Source organism: Bison bison, unplaced genomic scaffold (genome assembly GCF_000754665.1).
Source record: "Bison bison bison isolate TAMUID 2011002044 unplaced genomic scaffold, Bison_UMD1.0 scf7180017864328, whole genome shotgun sequence".
NCBI lineage: Eukaryota > Metazoa > Chordata > Mammalia > Artiodactyla > Bovidae > Bison > Bison bison.
In genome coordinates this window covers 4,885,927-4,905,975 of record NW_011494900.1, presented here as the reverse complement: position 1 = coordinate 4,905,975, position 20,049 = coordinate 4,885,927, and the positions used below count along the sequence as shown (strand labels likewise).

At 37.3% G+C, this 20,049-nt stretch overlaps 2 protein-coding genes across 3 annotated transcripts in view; both read right to left on the bottom strand.

Moving 5' to 3' along the window:
- Positions 1 to 4,557: 4,557 nt before the first annotated feature.
- The window catches only part of IL6ST (interleukin 6 signal transducer), a 61,862-nt gene continuing 46,370 nt past the window's right edge, over positions 4,558 to 20,049 (bottom strand). For both annotated transcript variants that reach the window (XM_010853502.1, XM_010853501.1), the window contains 6 exons: positions 19,551 to 19,652; positions 19,218 to 19,364; positions 18,796 to 18,936; positions 13,876 to 13,972; positions 10,504 to 10,585; positions 4,558 to 9,558 (listed from right to left, as the gene is read on the bottom strand). In XM_010853502.1, coding sequence (XP_010851804.1) covers positions 8,821 to 9,558; positions 10,504 to 10,585; positions 13,876 to 13,972; positions 18,796 to 18,936; positions 19,218 to 19,364; positions 19,551 to 19,652 — 1,307 coding nt within the window. In that variant the 3' untranslated portion in view covers positions 4,558 to 8,820. The remainder of the gene's footprint in view (positions 9,559 to 10,503; positions 10,586 to 13,875; positions 13,973 to 18,795; positions 18,937 to 19,217; positions 19,365 to 19,550; positions 19,653 to 20,049) is intronic.
- LOC104998379 (GTP-binding nuclear protein Ran-like) lies at positions 16,348 to 18,467 on the bottom strand. The gene is given in 3 exon segments (XM_010853500.1): positions 16,348 to 17,798; positions 17,801 to 17,827; positions 17,830 to 18,467. Coding segments are annotated over 3 exon segments (690 nt in total). The 5' UTR covers positions 18,227 to 18,467; the 3' UTR covers positions 16,348 to 17,532.

Here is a 20,049-nt window from a genome sequence, read left to right as displayed (position 1 = left end):
TAGCTAGTGGAGGTGATGGAATCCCAGCTGAGCTATTTCAAATCCTAAAAGATGATGCTGTGAAAGTGCTGCACTCAAAATGTCAGCAAATTTGGAAAACTCAGCAGTGGCCACAGGACTGGAAAAGGACAGTTTTCATTCCAATCCCAAAGAAAGGCAATGCCAAAGAATGTTCAAACTACCACACAATTGCACTAGTTTCACATGCTAGCAAGGTAATGCTCAAAATCTTTCAAGCTAGAGTTTAATAGTATGTGAACCAAGAACTTCCAGATGGAAGCTCTGGACTTAGAAAAACAGAGGAACCAGAGATCAAATTGGCAACATCTGATGGATCATAGTAAAAGCAAGGGAATTCCAGAAAAACATCTACTTCTGCTTCATTGACTACACTAAAGTCTTTGTGTGGATCACAACAAACTGAGGAAAATTCTTAGAGATGGGAACAGTGCTGTGGACAGTGACTGCAGTCAAGAAATTCAGACACTTGCGCCTTGAAAGAAAAGTCATGACAAACCTAGACAGCATATTTAAAAGCACGGACATCACTTTGCCGACAAAAGTTCGTATAATTGGAACTATGGTTTTTCCAGTAGTCACGTAGGGATGTGAGATTTGGATTCTAAAGAAGGCTAAAGAGCGTCAGAATTGATGCTTTCAAACTGTGGTGCTGGAGTAGACTCTTGAGTGTTCCTTGGACAGCAAGGGACAAACCAGTCAATTTGTTGATCAAACCAGTCAATCCTGAAGGAAATCAATGCTGAATATTCATTGGAAGGACTAATGCTAAAGCTGAAGCTCCAATACTTTGGCCACTGATGTGAAGGGTCGACTCATTGGAAATAACCCTGATGCTGGGAAAGATTGAGGGCAAGACAAGAAGGGGGTGACAGTGAGATGGTTGTGTTAGGTAGTTAGAATAGGAAAAAGGAGTCCAAAATAGTGGTGTCTAAAAGAAGCAGAAAAGCCCTCGAAAAGGGAACAAAGGAAAAATCCACAGACCGGAGTGAGAACCTCAGATGAAACAAACATGCCCACTTCCTGGCTAGCCCTCATTTGCATAGCATGTGCGGGGGCAAAGGGCTTGGGGAGGAGAAAAAAACGTATAAAAAAATGGGGAGCCAAGATGGGTTGAGACCTCTCCTTTGGGGTCGGCCTGCCCTCATGCCTCAAGAGTGTACTATCCTTTGTTTATTGAATGAACTCTGAGGTGTAACTGAGCTGTCACACTGGTTCACCATTTCAAATCTTCGTTGAGGCAAGACAGAACCGAGGAAATTATACACTATTCCAACAGTTGGATGGCATCACTGACTCAATGGATCTAAGTTTGAGCAAACTCTGGGAGACAGTGAAGGACAGAGAAGCCTGGTGTGCTGTGGTCCATGACATTGTAAAGAGTTGGACACGACTTAAGAGACTGAATAACAACAAAGCCAGGAATCCTAGCCATCAGACCAACAAAAGCTAGAGGCCAGAAGCTAGTTTTCCCTGGATCTTTGCCCCAGTGAAAAATGCATTTACCACTGAGGCAAACTGTAAATGCAGATATTATACAAAGTTTACTTTTAGAAACATAGCACAACAAGTGGGAGAGCACACAGAGAAATTAAGACGGGTAACGCAGAGATGCACACCCAGAGGGAAAGCATGTGGGTGTCCCCTCTGGTGAGGAGGAGCACAGAAAAGAGGCTGTGCTGTGCTGTCTCTCAGTCCTGTCCGACTCTCCAACTCCATGGACTTGCAGCCCTCAAGGCTCCTCTGTCCATGGGCATTCTCCAGGCAAGAATACTGGAGTGGGTTGCTATGCCCTCCTCCAGGGGATCTTCCCAACCCAGGGACTGAACCCAGGTCTTCTGCATTGCAGGTGAATTCTTTACTGTCTGAGCCCCCAGGGAAGCCCATTGACCTGGAATCACTACATGCTTCCCTTTGCTTCTCCACTTCCTTCTCTATCTCAGGTCTCCTTGCCTCCTTCTCTTCTATACTCTATTGAGTAGCCAGACCATGTTTATCTAGACTTAAACGTGGAAATCTGGAAAACTCAGCAGTGGCCACAGGACTGGAAAAGGTCAGTTTTCATTCCAATCCCAAAGAAAGGTAATACCAAAGAATGCTCAAACTACCGCACAATTGCACTCATCTCACACGCTAGTTAAGTAATGCTCAAAATTCTCCAAGCCAGGCTTCAGCAATATGTGAACCGTGAACATCCAGATGTTCAAGCTGGTTTTAGAAAAGGCAGAGGAACCAGAGATTAAAATTGCCAACATCCACTGGATCTTGGACAAAGCAAGAGAGTTTCAGAAAAACACATATTTCTGCTTTATTGACTATGCCAAAGCCTTTGACTGTGTGGATCACAATAAACTGTGGAAAATTCTGAAAGAGATGGGAATACCAGACCACCTGACCTGCCTCTTGAGAAACCTGTATACAGGTCAGGAAGCAACAGTTAGAACTGGACATGGAACAAGAGACTGGTTCCAAATAGGAAAAGGAGTACGTCAAGGCTGTATATTGTCACCCTGCTTATTTAACTTATATGCAGAGTACATCATGAGAAATGCTGGGCTGGAAGAAGCAAAAGCTGGAATCAAAGCAAAAGCTGGAAGAAGCAAAAGCAGCAAAAGCTGGAAGAAGCAAAAGCTGGAATCAAAGCAAAAGCTGGAAGAAGCAAAAGCAGCAAAAGCTGCCGGGAGAAATATCAATAACCTCAGATATGCAGATGACACCACCCTTATGGCAGAAAGTGAAGAACTAAAGAGCCTCTATGAAAGTGAAAGAAGAGAGTGAAGAAGTTGGCTTGAAGCTCAACATTCAGAAAACTAAGATCATGGCATCCAATCCCATTACTTCATGGCAAATAGATGGGGAACAGTGGAAACAGTGGCTGACTATTTTTCTGAACTCCAAAATCACTGTGGATGGTGACTGCAGCCATGAAATTAAAAGATGCTTGCTCCTTGGAAGGAAAGTTTTGACCAACCTAGACAGCATGTTAAAAAGCAGAGACATTACTTTGCCAACAAAGGTCCGTCTAGTCAAGGGTATGGTTTTTCCAGTGGTCATGTATGGATGTGACAATTGGACTGTGAAGAAAGCTGAGCGCCAAAGAATTGATGCTTTTGAACTGTGGTGTGTTAGAAGACTCTTGAGAGTCCCTTGGACTGAAAGATCCAACCAATCCATCCTAAAGGAGATCAGTCCTGGGTGTTCATTGGAGGGACTCATGCTGAAGCTGAAACTCCAATACTTTGGCCACCTGATGTGAAGAGCTGACTCATTTGAAAAGACCCCGATGCTGGGAAAGATTGAGGGCAGGAGGAGAAGGGGAAGACAGAGGATGAGGTGGTTGGATGGCATCGCCGACACAATGGACATGGGTTTGGGTGGACTCCGGGAGTTGGTGATGGACAGGGAGGCCTGGCGTACCGCAATTCATGGGGTCGCAGAGTCGGACACGACTGAGCAACTGAACTGAACTGAAACATGGAAAAGACCCTAATGCTGGAAAAGACTGATGGCAGAAGCGGGTGACAAAGGATGAGATGGTTGGATGGCATCACCGACTCAATGAACTTGAGTTTAAGCAAACTCTAGGAGATGTAAAGGACAGGGAAGCCTGGTGTGCTGCAGTACATGGGGTTGCAGAGGTGGAAACGACTTAGCGACTCATCAATGGAACATGTATGTGGGCTTCCCAGGAGGCTCACTTGGTTAAAGAATCTGCCAACAACGCAGGAGACATGGGTTCAACCTCTGGGTTAGGAAGATGCCCTGGAAAAGGGAATGGATACCCACTCTCGTATTCTCGTCTGGAGAATCCCCATGGACAGAGGAGCCCCGAGGGCTACAGTCCATAGGGTCACAAAGTGTTGGACATGACTGAGCACACGTGCAATGCAAACATGTATTTAAGAGCACAGTTTGTACTATTCTTGTTTGTATTTTGAAAGCATTGAAGGAAGATTGTATATTAAGAAGAATAAAATTTAAACCAGAAGTTAAAATTGTCTCTGGGCCAGGAAAACTGAATGCCTTTTTGGCAGTAGGATGGACTGGACCCGTAATATAAATTAGGATAAGACAAGCAGTATCACAAAGAAGTCATGCTGTAAGAGCCTGTAAGAGACCTAACCAAAGATTTACACGAACACATAGCCCCAGGCTGAGATGCTATTTCTACAACCTCTAGTATATGTATGAAAGGATGAAGTTAATTTGTGTGTGGACTTTTCACTCCCTGCATATTTAGATAAAACCACAATGTGAAGTTACAGGAATCTAGTAGTTCAGATTTCCTTCTAGGTGGAAGTAGTACTTTTATACACTATACCCAACAAGCTCAGGGGAGCGGTGGTGGGGCTGGATCAATCGGCTTCACGCCTCAGTGACAAGACTCCAGGAGGGTGTGGGCACACGCAGGCCACAAGGCGGCACAGCACCTGTACTTTCCACGGGCAACCCGCTGAAAAATATCCAACGAGGGGTGAGATGCTGGGATTCTAGAAATCATCTTGTAAATCCAGAAAACTCATAAATGAATTTGCCATCTCCAAGTCTATTCTATATTTATTAAGGCTGAGGTAGGGTATTGATTTTCTTCTAAATCCTGACCCATTATGTTAAATGAGGAATTCAGAAGCCACAGAACTCTCCAAAAGCACCAAGCTTACACAAAAGCCTCAACACCAATAATGATAAAATTACCTTAAATATTATGTGTAATGACATCAAATGGTAGTGACCACACCCAGAAAAAATTTGAGTAAGAATTTATTACATTTACTTAAAGGATTAGAGCTGATATATGAGAGAACATTTAGTTATGTCAACATAAAAACAATAGCTGTGGTTACGATTTGCACATGCAATTCATTCTGCAAAAGTAAAAATACACACTACTCTTTCTAGACAAGCCTTCTATATGAAATTAGAGTAGGTCAAGGTAAAAGAGCAAGTGAACTTGAAAGGATTGCACTTATAATTAAATGGGACATAGCCAGGTATAAAGAGGAGACATACCTAATGCTAACCACTGTATTGCAGTACTAGCAAATTGCACACTTATTTTTAGAGTATACTATTCAACATATATATATATACTAAGACTAAAGAAATGTCAAATATCCACCTTTAAATTATCCCTTTATTTCTGACATGTCACATTTTGATATTCATGTAATAGCATTTGAAATATGTAGTTATCATTGTCAAAGCTTATGTTTAAGGGATAAAAGGTCTGTAACATCTACCACTATTGGCCTCAAATGCACTTTCATCATGATCTATGAAGTGTAAAGAACTGGGTAATTAAGTTAAACTAACCTGCTTTAACTACAAAAAGCCTTTAAAAATTTAGGAACAAATATGTAACAAATGGGCTCATCCAGAGCCACCTTTTCATTTTTAATGCAATGTATATTAGAATATCATGTGAATACACATACAAGTAGAATATACAATGAAAAAAAAATAGATTAACTCCAAAGATCAGTATTTGGATTTGGAAAGTTTTGACTTGCATCTAAATTCTGCTTATAAATAGCCTGAAAGGAACTGCTATCAAGGACCAGTCTAAAGAACTAGGCTGTTAAGTTTGCTGGTTTAAAATTTCTTAAACCTAATATATTGCCATTGTATGGCTTCATATTCTTTTAGTTTACAAAAAAAGTGCAAAAAACTTTTTAAAGTAATCTTAGAGGGCAACAGAATCAAAACAACCTACAACAAAGTTATCCCAATATTTTTAAACAACTGAACTTTTAAGTTTTATGTAGCTTATTATGTTGACATTTTACCCATCTCAACAAACAGAAGTGTAAGGTACAGAAATTTGTTCTTGACACCAGAGGAAGAGATTGATGTGGAATATAATGGAATAGAGGAAGAGCTTTCCTACTTGATTTATAGTTAGTCAATACATGCCAGTTAACAGAAATATTTTAGGGAATGCTACTATATAATTATTCTACTTCTAAATTTATGTCATGATTATTTAACTACTTAACTATGTGAGCAGAAAAAAGACATCTTTTTAAAACTTGTTTGATTGATATTTATAGAGCTATTTTAGATGTTCTACTTCCAATGTGAATTTTCATAAATAAATGTTTTCACAATAAACTAGGGTCACTGGATGACTTCACATGTTAAAAAAAAAAATCTCTCATCAAAGAAAAAGGCTGAACTTGAACAACTAGGTGAAGAGCACACGTGAACACAACACACGTGAATGACTCTGCCTTTTCCCTGTTTCTGCTCATGTGTTGGGTATATTCCCCAGCGATGAATGATCCATGTTAAAAAAAGGATTAAACTGTAAGGTTTTAGTAGGTTTGAAATCTGATAGTTTTCCAAGAGTTATTTAGCATCGTGCCTTTATGAAGGATGAGGGTAAGATATCAAAGACACCAGTAATGAATAATCAAATTACAGTAACAACAGATGTAACATATTCTTGATTATTATTTTAATCTTACAAGAGGGTAACTGCATCAAACTTTTGGATACTAGATATTTAATGAGTAATAAACCCACTATCTTAAACACAGTCTAATTTTCACATAAATTAACCTAATTTCTCTGCCGACCTAAAGTATAATTCACATGTATCAAAACAGATTCTTCTACAACATGCCTTATGAAAGTAATTTTGTACTTAGATCAAGTTTCATGACTGCTTTTCTCTTTTGGGGCAAAGACGTATATAAATATTTCCTGAATGAATTTTTGCACAGTATCCAAACATCCATTTAATATGCCTAAAGTGCTTTTGTGGTTAGAGGGCATTCACTCACTGCACCATGTTGTATGTTAAGTTTCAACATCAAATCTACTTATAATGATGTCCTTTCTTAAATAACTGTTCTCATTCCTTTAGATCGTGAGTTCACATTTTATAACTTCCCTCCCGCCATGTATAATCATTACACTAAAATGTTCTTCACAACACTGCTATTTGTTAGGAGGAAGGTCAGAGCTAAACATGGTTATAACAACATGACTACTTATTTTGAGGAAATAAAAAAAATGTAGTAGATATAAATTTGTTGCCATTTAGCAAGACCAATCCTTTCCTGATATGGACCAGCCTTTGATGGTCAACTTAAATGGTGGTGGTGCTATTACCTTGTAGAGTGTGAGTTTGGGGTCTGTCCCTACTTTTCCTCATAATTCTGACAGTCTACCAATCTCTTGTTGGTTTTGCCTAAAGAAGAACTGGATATATCAGAATATAGCATCTGCTCTGTCTCACAAAGAGCATATATGTGAAAGAACTCTGTGAAGTGTTAGGCAAGAATACAAAGGATAAAGCATAACAGGAAATCCACTGTGAACAATACTGATGAGAGAGTAATGAGTAGACTCACATCTCATCTGTAAATGTGCACTAAATTTCCTCAACCTTTTATTCTTCAATAACCTCTGCAAATATTTTCAGTTGCCCTGGCTTCTGTATCTTAAATATGGCAGAGAAACAAACTTACTTGATAGCAGTAGTCAATACATGATCTATTTCTTCTTACTCAGCCCCTGGTTTTAGCCCTGCCTCCTTGTCAAAGGTGGTGGGTAGAGGATAACATGAATGTGAAAGTGAGTTTAGCACTAAACTCTGGAGGCTCAATCACTTTCCCCCTGAAGAACAGAACATATGGGAAGAGGTTTAAAATATTCCTAAATCATCGTGTGGAACTAAGTTCCACCTACCTCAGGACTGGCAGACATTAAATACTATCTCTTCATTAAGTGCCTCTACAATAAGGTTATTTGCTAACTGTGATACTTACTAAGATCAATATGTACATTTTGGGGGTGGTGTTTTGTTTTGGTGAGTATTGCCCAAGTCCTATAACTTATTAGTCTGCTTTAGATACCTACTAGGGAAAAAAACAAACTCAATCTTGGCCTACTGAAAAACAGTGTATTAAGTCAAAACACATTTTAAGGTGAAGATATATTGTATAAAGTGCTTAATCAACCAAATTCTCTGATGTCTTAAAAAGAAGGGTCAATAAAGTTTATATACAGGTATAGAATGTTTGAGATAGTTTGTCATATTCATTCCTAGCTCTTATCCGGACACTCTGCTGAGTTTGTGAAGTGTATCTTCAAAGGCTGTCAATAACAATAGAAAGCAAATGTTTGAAAACTTACTTAATTATTGATTATCTAATATTCAAAAATTGATATTTTTAGTTTGCTGTGTTAAAACAGAATTCCTTTTCTCCAGCAACTGGCAGTGTCACTACCAATGGAAGAGGACTAATATCTTACTTGTTGGTATGATTATAAATGACCTGAATTTTTTCTGGCAGACAACAAAAGCTGGGCTTGTATTAGCTGCATCATCTGGATTTTTTTTAAATTATGTTGTCAGCTAAAGTAGAGAGTCTAAGACCTTGCTCCTCTAATTTTTGTTAATTCTCTCCCTAAGATTTGATATTCAATGACTATTCTCATTAAAATCAGTATAGCTGTTTATGACTAGCTTTAATTTAAATACCCTCTGTTTTCTAGACAGCAAAACAAAAAGTTTCACTTTATAAATTTTAGATAAGCTTTGTTTTTCTTCAGTGCAAACATCCTGAAACAGCACAAAGTCAGTCAGCTATTCAGAGGATGAAGTCAGTTTATGTAGTGCTTAAAATTGAATCCCAGATATACTGGGATGGAAAAAGCCCATGTGGCAGGACAGTACATTCTTGTCCTTAAGGGCAAATGACCATCTTCAGCGAGTGAAGATCTGAAATCACAGATAAAGTATTTTTAGCTTTACTTTACAGGTACTTCTGAAGATGTAACAGGAACTGTCTTTCACTGAGGCATGTAGCCACCTCGTCTCACAGTCTGTGGTAAGTAACTTTTAGGCATTCCTTCATCAACTGCATCCTCCATCCCAACTGTTTCAAATCTCTCTACTTGTCCCTCAATGCCTGGACCAAAAGCATCCACTGCAGGAACTTCCTGAAACATTTTCATTTTCCCAGATCCATAGGGTTGTGAAATATGATCTGAAATCTGCTGCTGTTTAAGTCTAACAAAATCTTCTTCATTGACTGAGGAAACTTGCTGTGACCTTTCAAAATGCGAAATATCTGGACTGGTTTCATGTTGACTGCAGTTTTGCTTGAAATACCGCTGCCTGGGCAGAATGCCATCACTGCCATCTACATTATCTACCAGCTGTAAATCTTCTGGCCGTTCTTCAGAATCTAACAAGGGCTGGGTGGACTCAGATCTTGAGAAGACTTGGACTGATGGTACCTGGTGTCTATAGCCACTGTGAACCACTGTGGAATATTGGACAGTGCTTGAAGTGTTCTGTGCAGATTCATTTTCATCACTGCTGGAAATGCTTGGCCTAGAAGATGACATGCATGAAGACCCTCCAATACCACTACTGTGTCCTTCAGTATTAACTTTTTCTTTCTTGAATAGGTCCAAAGACTTTAGATCCTCTGGGAAAGGCTTTTTGTCATTTGCTTCTATTTCCACAACACTTACATCAGTGAAATTGCCATCTGGATACATTTGATCTTTTGAATTAAAATGCTAAGAAAGACAGAAAATGAATTATTACCTATGGTACACATTCATTTAGAAAATCTGAAATAATTATATCTAACATATTAGTTAAAGTCACAAAATGCATCTCTGAAACTTCTCAGTAACTTAATAGTGCAAAGATAATCTATATCACTAAGTCACTGCTAACTACTTGAATCATGGATTTTGTGAAATTTGTCTAGAAGGTAAGAATTAGACTGTATTTCCTCAGAATTCCAAATCAATATTGTTGGAGTGTTATGTTTTTATGAACTAACCAACTCAACGGACATAAATTTGAGCAAACCCCAGGAGATAGTGAAGGACAGGGAAGCCTAGTGTGCTGCAGTCCATGGGGTCGCAGAGAGTCAGATACGACTTAGGGACTGAACAACAGTAACAAAAGTCCAGAAGTAATATTTCATTCCTAGTCTAGGCAGCCTAGGATTAACTGGATAGAAGAATGAAGAAAACGTTAAGAAAAATCAAACTCAAGTTTCATAGGTTATGAAGGACTGTCAGAAGTAAAAAATACAAATAATATTCCCTTTAAGGAAATTTAAGAAATTTATTATAGGCTTCCAGAAGTCATTTAATCATATTAAAATCATAGCCTTTAAATTTGATTTTAATATACAATCTAAAATGCTTACCTTACAACAGAATTATCACATAGCTGTATTAAAACACTAGGCTTTCAACTTACAAGTTCAGTCAAATATTTTTAATGTATACTAAATAGAATTAGGAATATAAAGACAAATATGCTATGGTGATAATAAACTCCTAGAATATGCAAGTACTATTTTTAATTTTGACTAAAATTCTAATTTATGTACTATTTTATTTTCATTTACTTTTCAATTCAGCCCGATTATTTTTTGCTTAAACTCTACAAATATATCCTAATATGTGCGTGTATTCTAAATAGTCAGAAACATTTTATCTTACCCTTGGAGGTGTGTGAGGTGACCACTGGGCAATATGACTCTTTGAAGGATCTGGAACATTAGGCCAGATGTGTTTTTTAATTCTGGAGAGGAAAGAAATACTGCTTATGGAGAACCGCTTGTAATAAACGTGATCATTTAAATCTTAAGAATAAAACCAACTAAACAAAAAATACCTACTGTACTCCAAAGCTAACAAAAACATTTTTCTTGTAACCAATAGAATAAAATACTATTTAAAAATGCATAAGGATCTGAATCTTTATCCTTAAAGAAAAACTGTTTGTTTATAACTAAAGCTGGTAATCAGTATTCAATTTTTTAAAATCTCTGAAATCAAATTCTGCAATAAAAACCACTTAAAAACTTTAGCCAGGGGTACAAAACATTGTGGCACACCTTCTCTGCAAAACAAAACCCCCAAAATGTTCAATTTCCAACCAAAATAATTCCGACAATGATAAATTATCACACTGGTATAAGATAAAATAATATGATTTTTCACAAGGAAGAAAAGGCTAACAGAAAAATAATTAATTCAAGATATCCTTCATCAAAAACCTATTTAAATATGTTTAATATAGTCCCGAGCACAACATTAGACGTTCACAAGTGTATATAAGTACACAGGAAATGAGTCATCTTGAGAATAAGTTCAAATAAAAAATAAAGATGGGTAGTAAGATCCTAACAGATTGTCCAGCAGGAACAACTATGAAATCTGGACATAACAGAAAAAGCAATAGAGTTAACAACCTAAATAAACTGACTAACCAAAAAAAAAGAATTCCTTGAAAGTCACCAATTACTGAAACAGACTGGAAAAGAAAACGTCAATAGCCCTATACTTATAAGAAATTCAATTTGTAATTAAAAATCTCCCTACAAAGAAAAGAGCAGCCCCAGACAGCTTCACTTGTGAATTCCATTAGACATTTAAAGAGGAAATAATACAAACCCTACACAAACTCTCCCAGAAAATTGAGGTAATATGTACTAAGAGGGCATTCATTTGATGAGATAATCAGTATTACCCTGAATCCAAAATTAAACAATGACACCACAAAAAAAGGACAAGTCAATGCCACTTTTTAACATAAAAATACAAAAACTGTTAACACACCGAATCCGGCAAATTCCAAGGAATGCAAGATATAACATCTGAAAATCAATGATAAAATTCACCATATTTATAAAAGGAAAAAAAAAATCATAAGCTCATCTCGACAGATGCAGAAAAAGCATTTGACAGAATTAAATACCCATTCATGACAAAAACTCTTAGCAAAACAGAAATATAAGAACTTCCTCAACTTAGAGCTAATATAACATGCAATAGTGTTAAGAGTGAATGCTCTTTCCCCTAAGATTGGGAAGAATGGGAATATGCTGGCTCTTAACACTTCTATTCAACATTGTACTTACTGAAGGTCTTAGCCAGGAGAATAAGAAAAATAACTAAAAGTATAAAGACTGGAATAACCATCTTTACTTGCAGGCAGCATGACTGTATATGCAGAAAGTCCTATGGAATCTAAAAAGTGACTACAATAAATTAATTTATCAAGATCTCAGTATATAAGATTAATATGCTTAAAAGGATCAATTTTCAATATACCAGCAATGAACAACTAGAAAATAAAAACATGTAAATTCCATTTATAATAGCATAAAAAAAATTTAGGAAGGAATAAATTTAACACAGCCTGAAGACTGAGAAACATTGCAAAAGGAAACAAGAAATGTACCATGTTCATGTACTGAAAGATGTATGTGACTCATGAACATTTGAACTCATGTTCACACTGCATTTCCCCCTAAACTGATGTAGAGATTCAATAAAATTCCACTAAAAATTCTAACAGATTTTTAAAGGAAATTTATAAGCTGATAATTTTATATGAAAAGGCAAAGAAGCTAGAAAAAATAATTTTGGGAAAAAAAAAAACAAAACTGGAGGAATTCTGCCACCCAGTCTTATTGCAGAGCTATAATAAATCAAGACCATGTGGTATCAGCACCAACAGACATATAGACATATATAACAAAGGAACAGGGTTAAGAGTCCAAATGAATAATTGATTTTGGTACAGGCTGAAGACAATTCAACAGGAAAAGACAGTCTTTTTAATAAATAATGCTGGAATGACTAGATATCCATGGAAAAAATTCTTTGACTCTGACTTCACACCGTGCACAGAAATTTATTCTAAAAAGATCACAGCATAGGGTTAAAATCATTAAATTTCTAGAGGAAAACATAGGAGAACATATTTGTGACACTTGGTTAAGCAAAGATTTCATAAAAAGGACATAAAATCAACAACCATTAAAAAATAAAAACCCTAACAAAATGGACTTGATCAAAATTAAACACTTTTGCTTTTCTGAAGTCACAGTTAAGAAACCAAAAAGGCAAGCCACAGTCCAGAATTTGCAAAACATTTGTGACAAAAAGTTTGTAACAAGATATATAAAGAACTCTTAAAGCACAATATGAACAAATCACCCAATTTAAAAATGGGCAGAAGATTTCAAGACATATCACAAAAGAAGATGTAAGGTAGCACATGAAAATATCTATTACTAGTCCTCAGGGAAACAGAAGTTACAGTCACACTGAGATAGCACTATAAACCCCTGAGAAAGAATGGTTAAAATTAAAAACCTTGACAGTACCAAGAACTGGGGATGATATCGAGCAAATGGAACTTTTCACATTGCTGGTGGGAATACAAGATGATATGGCCACTTTGAAAAACAGTTTGACAGTTTCTTATAAAGTTAAATATGCATCCAGTAATCCTGGATTATATGATCCAGCAATCCCACTGCTAAATATTGACTCAAGATAAATGATAATCTATGCCTACACAAAGATATGTATGTGAATGCTCATAATAGCCAAAAATCAAAGAAACAACTTAAATTTTCATAACAGATGTATGGGTTAACAAATTTTGATCTTTCTATACTATAGAATACTATTCAGGAATAAAAAGAAGAAAAATATTAGTATATGCAACAATATGGATAAATCTCAAAAAAGTCAAGTGAAAGACATCATACACAAAAAATTACATGCTACTTGATTCCTATATATGTGAAATCCTAGAAAAGGCAAAAATACGACCACACATGGTTGACTGCTGGGGCCAGGGGCTAAGGGAGAGGACAGACTACAAAACAGAAAGAGGAAGTTTCCAAGGTGATGGAAATGTTCTCCATCCTAAGTGTGGTGGTAGTTAAATATCTACATACAGCTACAAAAATTCATCAAACTGTTCACTTCAAATGGATGAATTTCATTTAATGTAAATTATAGGTCAACAGAAGTGGGGGAAAATGCAAAAATATGAACAAGGGTACTTACAGGTCTCGCTTATTAAAGCAGAATAAAACTCCCAAAAGGGTTGTCAATAGGAATGCTAAGCAAACAGGTACAACAATAGCTTCAATTTCTCCTTGAGCTAAAAAACAAAAAGCGGAAAGAAGGAAAATAATTGTTGACACATATGCTACGGACAAATAATGCAACTTTCCAACCAGATTACTGTTGAAAAGATGAAATACCATCCTTTTTTTTTTTTTTTTACAACCTTTTCAAACTTACAGGTGTTTCTCTCTCCCCACCCCTCTCCCTTGGTAAATCATACCCTAGTTGCTTATGCCTTAGGTCATGGTAACCTGACCACAAAGTATACATAAAATAGAAGTTGGCTGGGGGAATAAATGGATTAGTTCAGTTTATTGGATAAATAATATACCTGGTAAGAGCTTTCAAACCTAACTATTTATTACATTTATCATCTGCACTCAGCAGAATCTTAGCAAAACTTACTTTTGAGTTCTAGGAGCAGAATTGGAAAAGCTCTAAATGATTTCAATAACTGAACTACAAATGTAACTTTCTATAAGGAATAAAAATGTAAAATTCAGGTAAAATTTTTAATTGTTATTTACTGATATAGGGTAAGAATTTTAGGAGAACCTTAACAGGCACAAGGAGTGGCAGAAGTAAGAATAATATCATCTAAAAAGCAGCAAGCCTCAGATTCCTAAATACCACATGAATCCCTCTTTGAATCTGAAAGAGAGCTTAGTAATCAAATGAACCGCTAATTGGGAGAATTTATATTAGAGATTTTTTAATGATTTGGTTGTTTCTGGTAAACTCCTCCAACCCTCCTTCAATTAGTCTTTTACAGGAGAAATGTATCCAAGTAGTACGACAGCTACACATTACTCAGTCTTACCTTCCCACCACACATATCCCTTTGTAAGTAACTTTACATTCTGTGAAGCATAACAGGAACTGAGCAATCAGAGGAATAAACTATAGGTTGGAGAATATTAATTCCTGAATGTGAAGATTCTCATGCACACGACACATCAAATCCAGGCAGACCTGTCCTTTACTGGTGCTGAACTTCCTTCTCAGCTGCCACGCCTTGGGCCTTTCGCTCACGGTGCTCCAGGATGCCTCCTTCTTCCTATCTGTCCACATCTTAACTTCAAAGCTCAAGTGCTGTCTTCTCCACAAAAATCTTTGAAGGTGAAACTTCCAACTACCAGTATCTTTAAATTCTTGCTCTATTTACTAGCAGCATGGCTCAAATGGCTCTCTGTATTGTTTACTTATACTTTGTTTCTTCAACTAAGCTATATGGTCCTTGAGGGCAAAGTCAAAGCCATGTGAAGTAGGTATAATGGATCCATAAAACAATAGGTCAGAGGGAAAAGTGGATGAAGCAATATTAAGTATGATCTCAGTTTTGGGAAAAAATGTATGCATAGAAAAGACTAGGAGGATATATAAATATGTTAAAAGATTATTTTGGATGAGGGATTAGGAGTGATTTTTCTTCGTCTTTGTATTTTACTTTATTGTCTAAATTCCTTATAATGAACACTACTTTTGTTAACAGCATACATTTTTAAAGTTAATTACTTTTATTTTTCTAAAGATCATGGCACAAAGTTTTATTTCAAATATTACAGGTATGCCCCAACTTTAAGAAAGTTCCCATTTTACCACTTCACTTTCACAAAAGACTTACACTAATATACTAAAAAGCGTTTTTCATAAATTACATTGTTTTTGCTAACAAAAATAAATTTATAAAAAAAGCTTGTTACTGTATTTAATGTAGGTCTTTCATGAAAATGAAGTGGCATAATGCAAACTTGCAAAAGGTGAGAGATACTCTGCTCTAAACCATTTTGGCTTATAAAAGGTTTCAGAGGAATGCTCAACTTCTGGTTAGAGGTGGAAACCTATATTTGTTACATATATATTCTACAACCATGTCACCACAAATCTTATCCCATAGACTATATTCATTATTGGCCATCACAGAAAAGCTCAGGATCTTTCAATATCTATCTTATGTAGTAGTCACTTATCCACTTACCTGCTCATGCAGCAAACATTCAACCAACAAGGAATATGGAGCTTACTATTTATCATTCACTGTGTTGGTGCTTGGATATGACAAAAACAATTACAATAAAATAAGGTAATTTAATAATGATTCAAAATGTAGTAGTTACAGGAAAGAATGCATTTTAAGTCTGCTGTAGGAGGCCACTGCTGCTGCTGCTAAGTCACTTCAGTCGTGTCTGACTCTGTGCAACCCCATAGACGGCAGCCCACCAGGCTCCGCCATCCCTGGGATTCGCCAGGCAAGAACACTGGAGTGGGTTGCCATTTCCTTCTCCAATGCATGAAAGTGAAAAGTGAAAGGGAAGTCGCTCAGTCGTGTCTGATTCTAAGTGACCCCATGGACTGCAGTCCACCAGGCTCTTCCGTCCATGGGATTTTCCAGGCAAGAGTACTGGAGTGGGGTGCCATTGCTTTCTCCGAGGGAGGCCACAGGAATAGCCAAAATAAGAAAAGGTATAGGGGAATGTACTGGGAAAAGACATAAAGGCGGGGAAAATGAAGTTTCGGGTCAAAGAAAGAGATTATAAAAGGGCATGCACAAGCAGTATTTGAAAGCATGAGCAACTGAACTTTAGTTTATGTAAGTGAAAAAAAGAGATGAAGACATTTACTACAACTAACCCTAAACTTCTGGGTTTGGCAAAGAGCTGTGACATGGAACAAAGAAACCTGTTTGGGAAGAGCAGAGAGGGTGGCTGAAGTCTTAAACAGGGACTCTGAAATGGAAGATAAGAAAACAGAGCCAAGAACAGAGCTCTGGAGAATACAGAACATTTAAAAGAGCAGAAAAGGAGACCAAGAAAAAAGTACCACACGAGGAGGAGACTCAGGAGAGTGCTATTAGAAAAATAAACCAAGGGAAGAGACTGTTTCAAGGATGAACAGGCCAATAGGAAGGATCAAATGTTGGCAAGTGTAAGGAAAGAAGATGACTAAAAAGCATGCACTGGACAGGACGAATAAGAGGTCTTCCACGTGTGACAGCAGAGAGGCTTCAGTGGAGTGGTAGGTGGGTGGGAATCTGGTTTCAGCAGGTTAAAAACTGAGCTGGAGGTACGGAAATGAGACTGCAAGCATGGATTAGTCTTTACAGCCTGTGTGTTAGGTGCTCAGTCGTGTCCAACTCTTTGCCATGGACTGTAGCCCACCAGGCTCCTCTGTCCATGGAATTCTCCAGGCAACCTACCCATTAAAGGAAGAACAAGAGAAGAGACTATACCTAAGTTTTTTAAAATAGTTGAAATACAACTTTATCCTGATTCTAAATAAAAAGGAGTGGGAATGACAGTAACAAACAAGATTCCACCTCTCAATATAGTCACGTGACTACAGCAGTCTTATATTTGAAACTCAAGGAGGAAACAACTGTGTTCCAAAACGCCTAAATACGCAGGTCCAAAAAATGAAGCTTTTTTTTTAAACAGCCACATTCATTCCAAAGCCCATCCATCTCCTTCAGCAACAAAGATTAAGCACATGTTCTGCTTAGCTACGTAATAAAGTGGCAAACACGCTGCACCAGTGACGTTACAGGACAGCTGCCTATATAACTAGACTTCCGACGCTGGGCCCAGCTTCACTTTCTCACAGGTCAGCACTTTCATCTGGGAGAGCAGTCGCGTGAGCAACCTCTAAATCGCGCTTGTACTGTGCTGCCAAGGCTGGGTCCATGACCACCGCTGGCGGGGCAAGAGCAGGCATGGTGACAAACTCCAGGTTGGTGTCTCCGATCAATTTTCTAGCAAGCCAGAGGAAGGGCTTTTCAAAGTTGTAGTTACTTTTGGCAGAAATGTCATAGTACTGAAGATTCTTCTTTCGGTGGAAGACAATTGACTTTGCCTTAACCTTCTGTCCTTAATATCCAGTTTGTTGCCACACACACAACTGGGATGTTCTCACACACACATACCAGATCTCTATGCCAGCTAGGCACATTCTTGTACATAACTCTTGATGTTACATCAAACATTATAATGGCACACTGACCCTGTATATAATAGCCATCTCTCAGCCCACCAAATTTCTCCTGACCAGCTATATCCCATACACTGAACTTAATCAGTCCTCTGTTGGTATGGAACACAAGATGATGGACCTCAACACCCAAGATAGCTATATACGTCTCAAATTCACCAGTCAGATGACGTTTCACGAATGTAGTTTTTCCAGTACCACCATCACCAACCAATACAGGTTTGAACTTGGGGTTCTCCTTGGGCAGCCAACGCGATGCTACTTCCAGAAGCGTCTCCATGCCTGTCTGACTAAGTGAGACCATACCCAAGTTTTGCCAGTGAAAAAAAATGAACCCATTTAGAAAGATAAACAAATTATTTTGGGATTTATAGAGTACAGGTGAAATTAGAAGCAGTTGAAGGAACAACAGCAAAGTATGGAAAAAATTTTCTGTAGTTTAAAGAAATAACCAAACAACAAAATTTTATGAACACATCATTTATATGAATCCAAAGAGAAGGCGATGGCACCCCACTCCAGTACTCTTGCCTGGAAAATCCCATGGGCGGAGGAGCCTGGTAGGCTGCAGTCCATGGGGTTGCTGAGGGTCAGACACAACTGAGCGACTTCCCTTTCACTTTTCACTTTCATGCACTGGAGAAGGAAATGGCAACCCACTCCAGTGTTCTTGCCTGGAGAATCCCAGGGACGGGGGAGCCTGGTGGGCTGCCAACTATGGGGTTGCACAGAGTCGGACACGACTCAAGTGACTTAGCAGCAAAGATGCACTTTAAACAAAATTTTAGCATGTAAGTTAAGCCCATTTTTAGTGTTATTAAATTTTTAAAAGAAAAGAGAAAAAAGGAAAACTCAAGCATGATTATTCCTTACCAAACTTTGGTGTAGTAAAAGTGAATTCTGGACCATCCTTTCCACCTTCATCTGTGTAGGCTGCCATTCGTACCATGTACAGAGTGTCACTAGTCAAAGAGGACAGTGTGTATTCTGTGTGGGAAGAATCCACATTCACAGCTGGAAGAAAGCAGTAAGTGCACTTTAACCAACTACTCTTGCATGGTTTGGCCTATATTTGACATTGGGAGAGTACGAAAAAGGAATCAAACCATATTTCACTAGAAAACAATGTATTTTTAGTAGGATCATGAAGGCAACCATAAAGAATATTTTCACGTATCTCTTTTCTGAGCATAAAATGCTACATTAAGATGTAAAAAACACAAGACGACTTAAATTAGTATTTAAAAGCCTAAGAAAAAACACCTGATTCTTAATAACTGATATAGCTTTATTACCGATTTCATTTCCAATGACGGTTCTATAAAATATAGTATAATTTCTGATAAATCCATTCTGAACATCAATAGGAAGGTGGTCCCACTCTAAGACAGCTTCATTTTTCCCCACTTTTTTTGTCCGAACAGTAGGTCCTCTGGAAGGTGCTGAAACAGAATAAGGTATTTACTAACTGAAAAGCATAAGAATTTAGTAAACCATTAGAACTTGGTAAAATTTCATTATCATGGAATTATTTGAACATAATGAGACATACCCTTATTTAAAAAGCAAAAATGTCTTTGTCAGTACAAAATGCAATGGTTTTTCAAAGAAAGTAGGGCCGGACTTACCAGCTTGTTTAAGGTATGCCTTTATATGCTCGGGGCTTCCTGGTCCATCATCATATACTGGAGTAACTGTTATCAAGTAACATTTGCTCTCTACTAGGTTTCCTAAAGTAAGAATAGTAGATTAAGTAGATTAAGATTTTCTTCCTTATAATGAAAAAAAAAATAACTCTATTGCTTAGTTTTACATTATAGTTTCATGACCACTGAATTTTCTTTTATTTATTCATTTATGTTTTTAAAATTGAAGTACAGTTGATATACAATGTTAATTTCAGGTATACTAAATAATAATTTGACATCTTCTACATTATGAAATGATTACCACTGAACTTTCTTTTAAAACTACAACTTTTTAAGTAAACATTGCCTTTTGTGTACTAGATTCAAGTTTAACAGAGTAAATATTTATGAAAATAAAAGGTTATTTTTATTCACTTACTGGCAATAAATATTTATACTGTCAATAAAAGTAACAAATGACTGCATTTATATTCAGGAT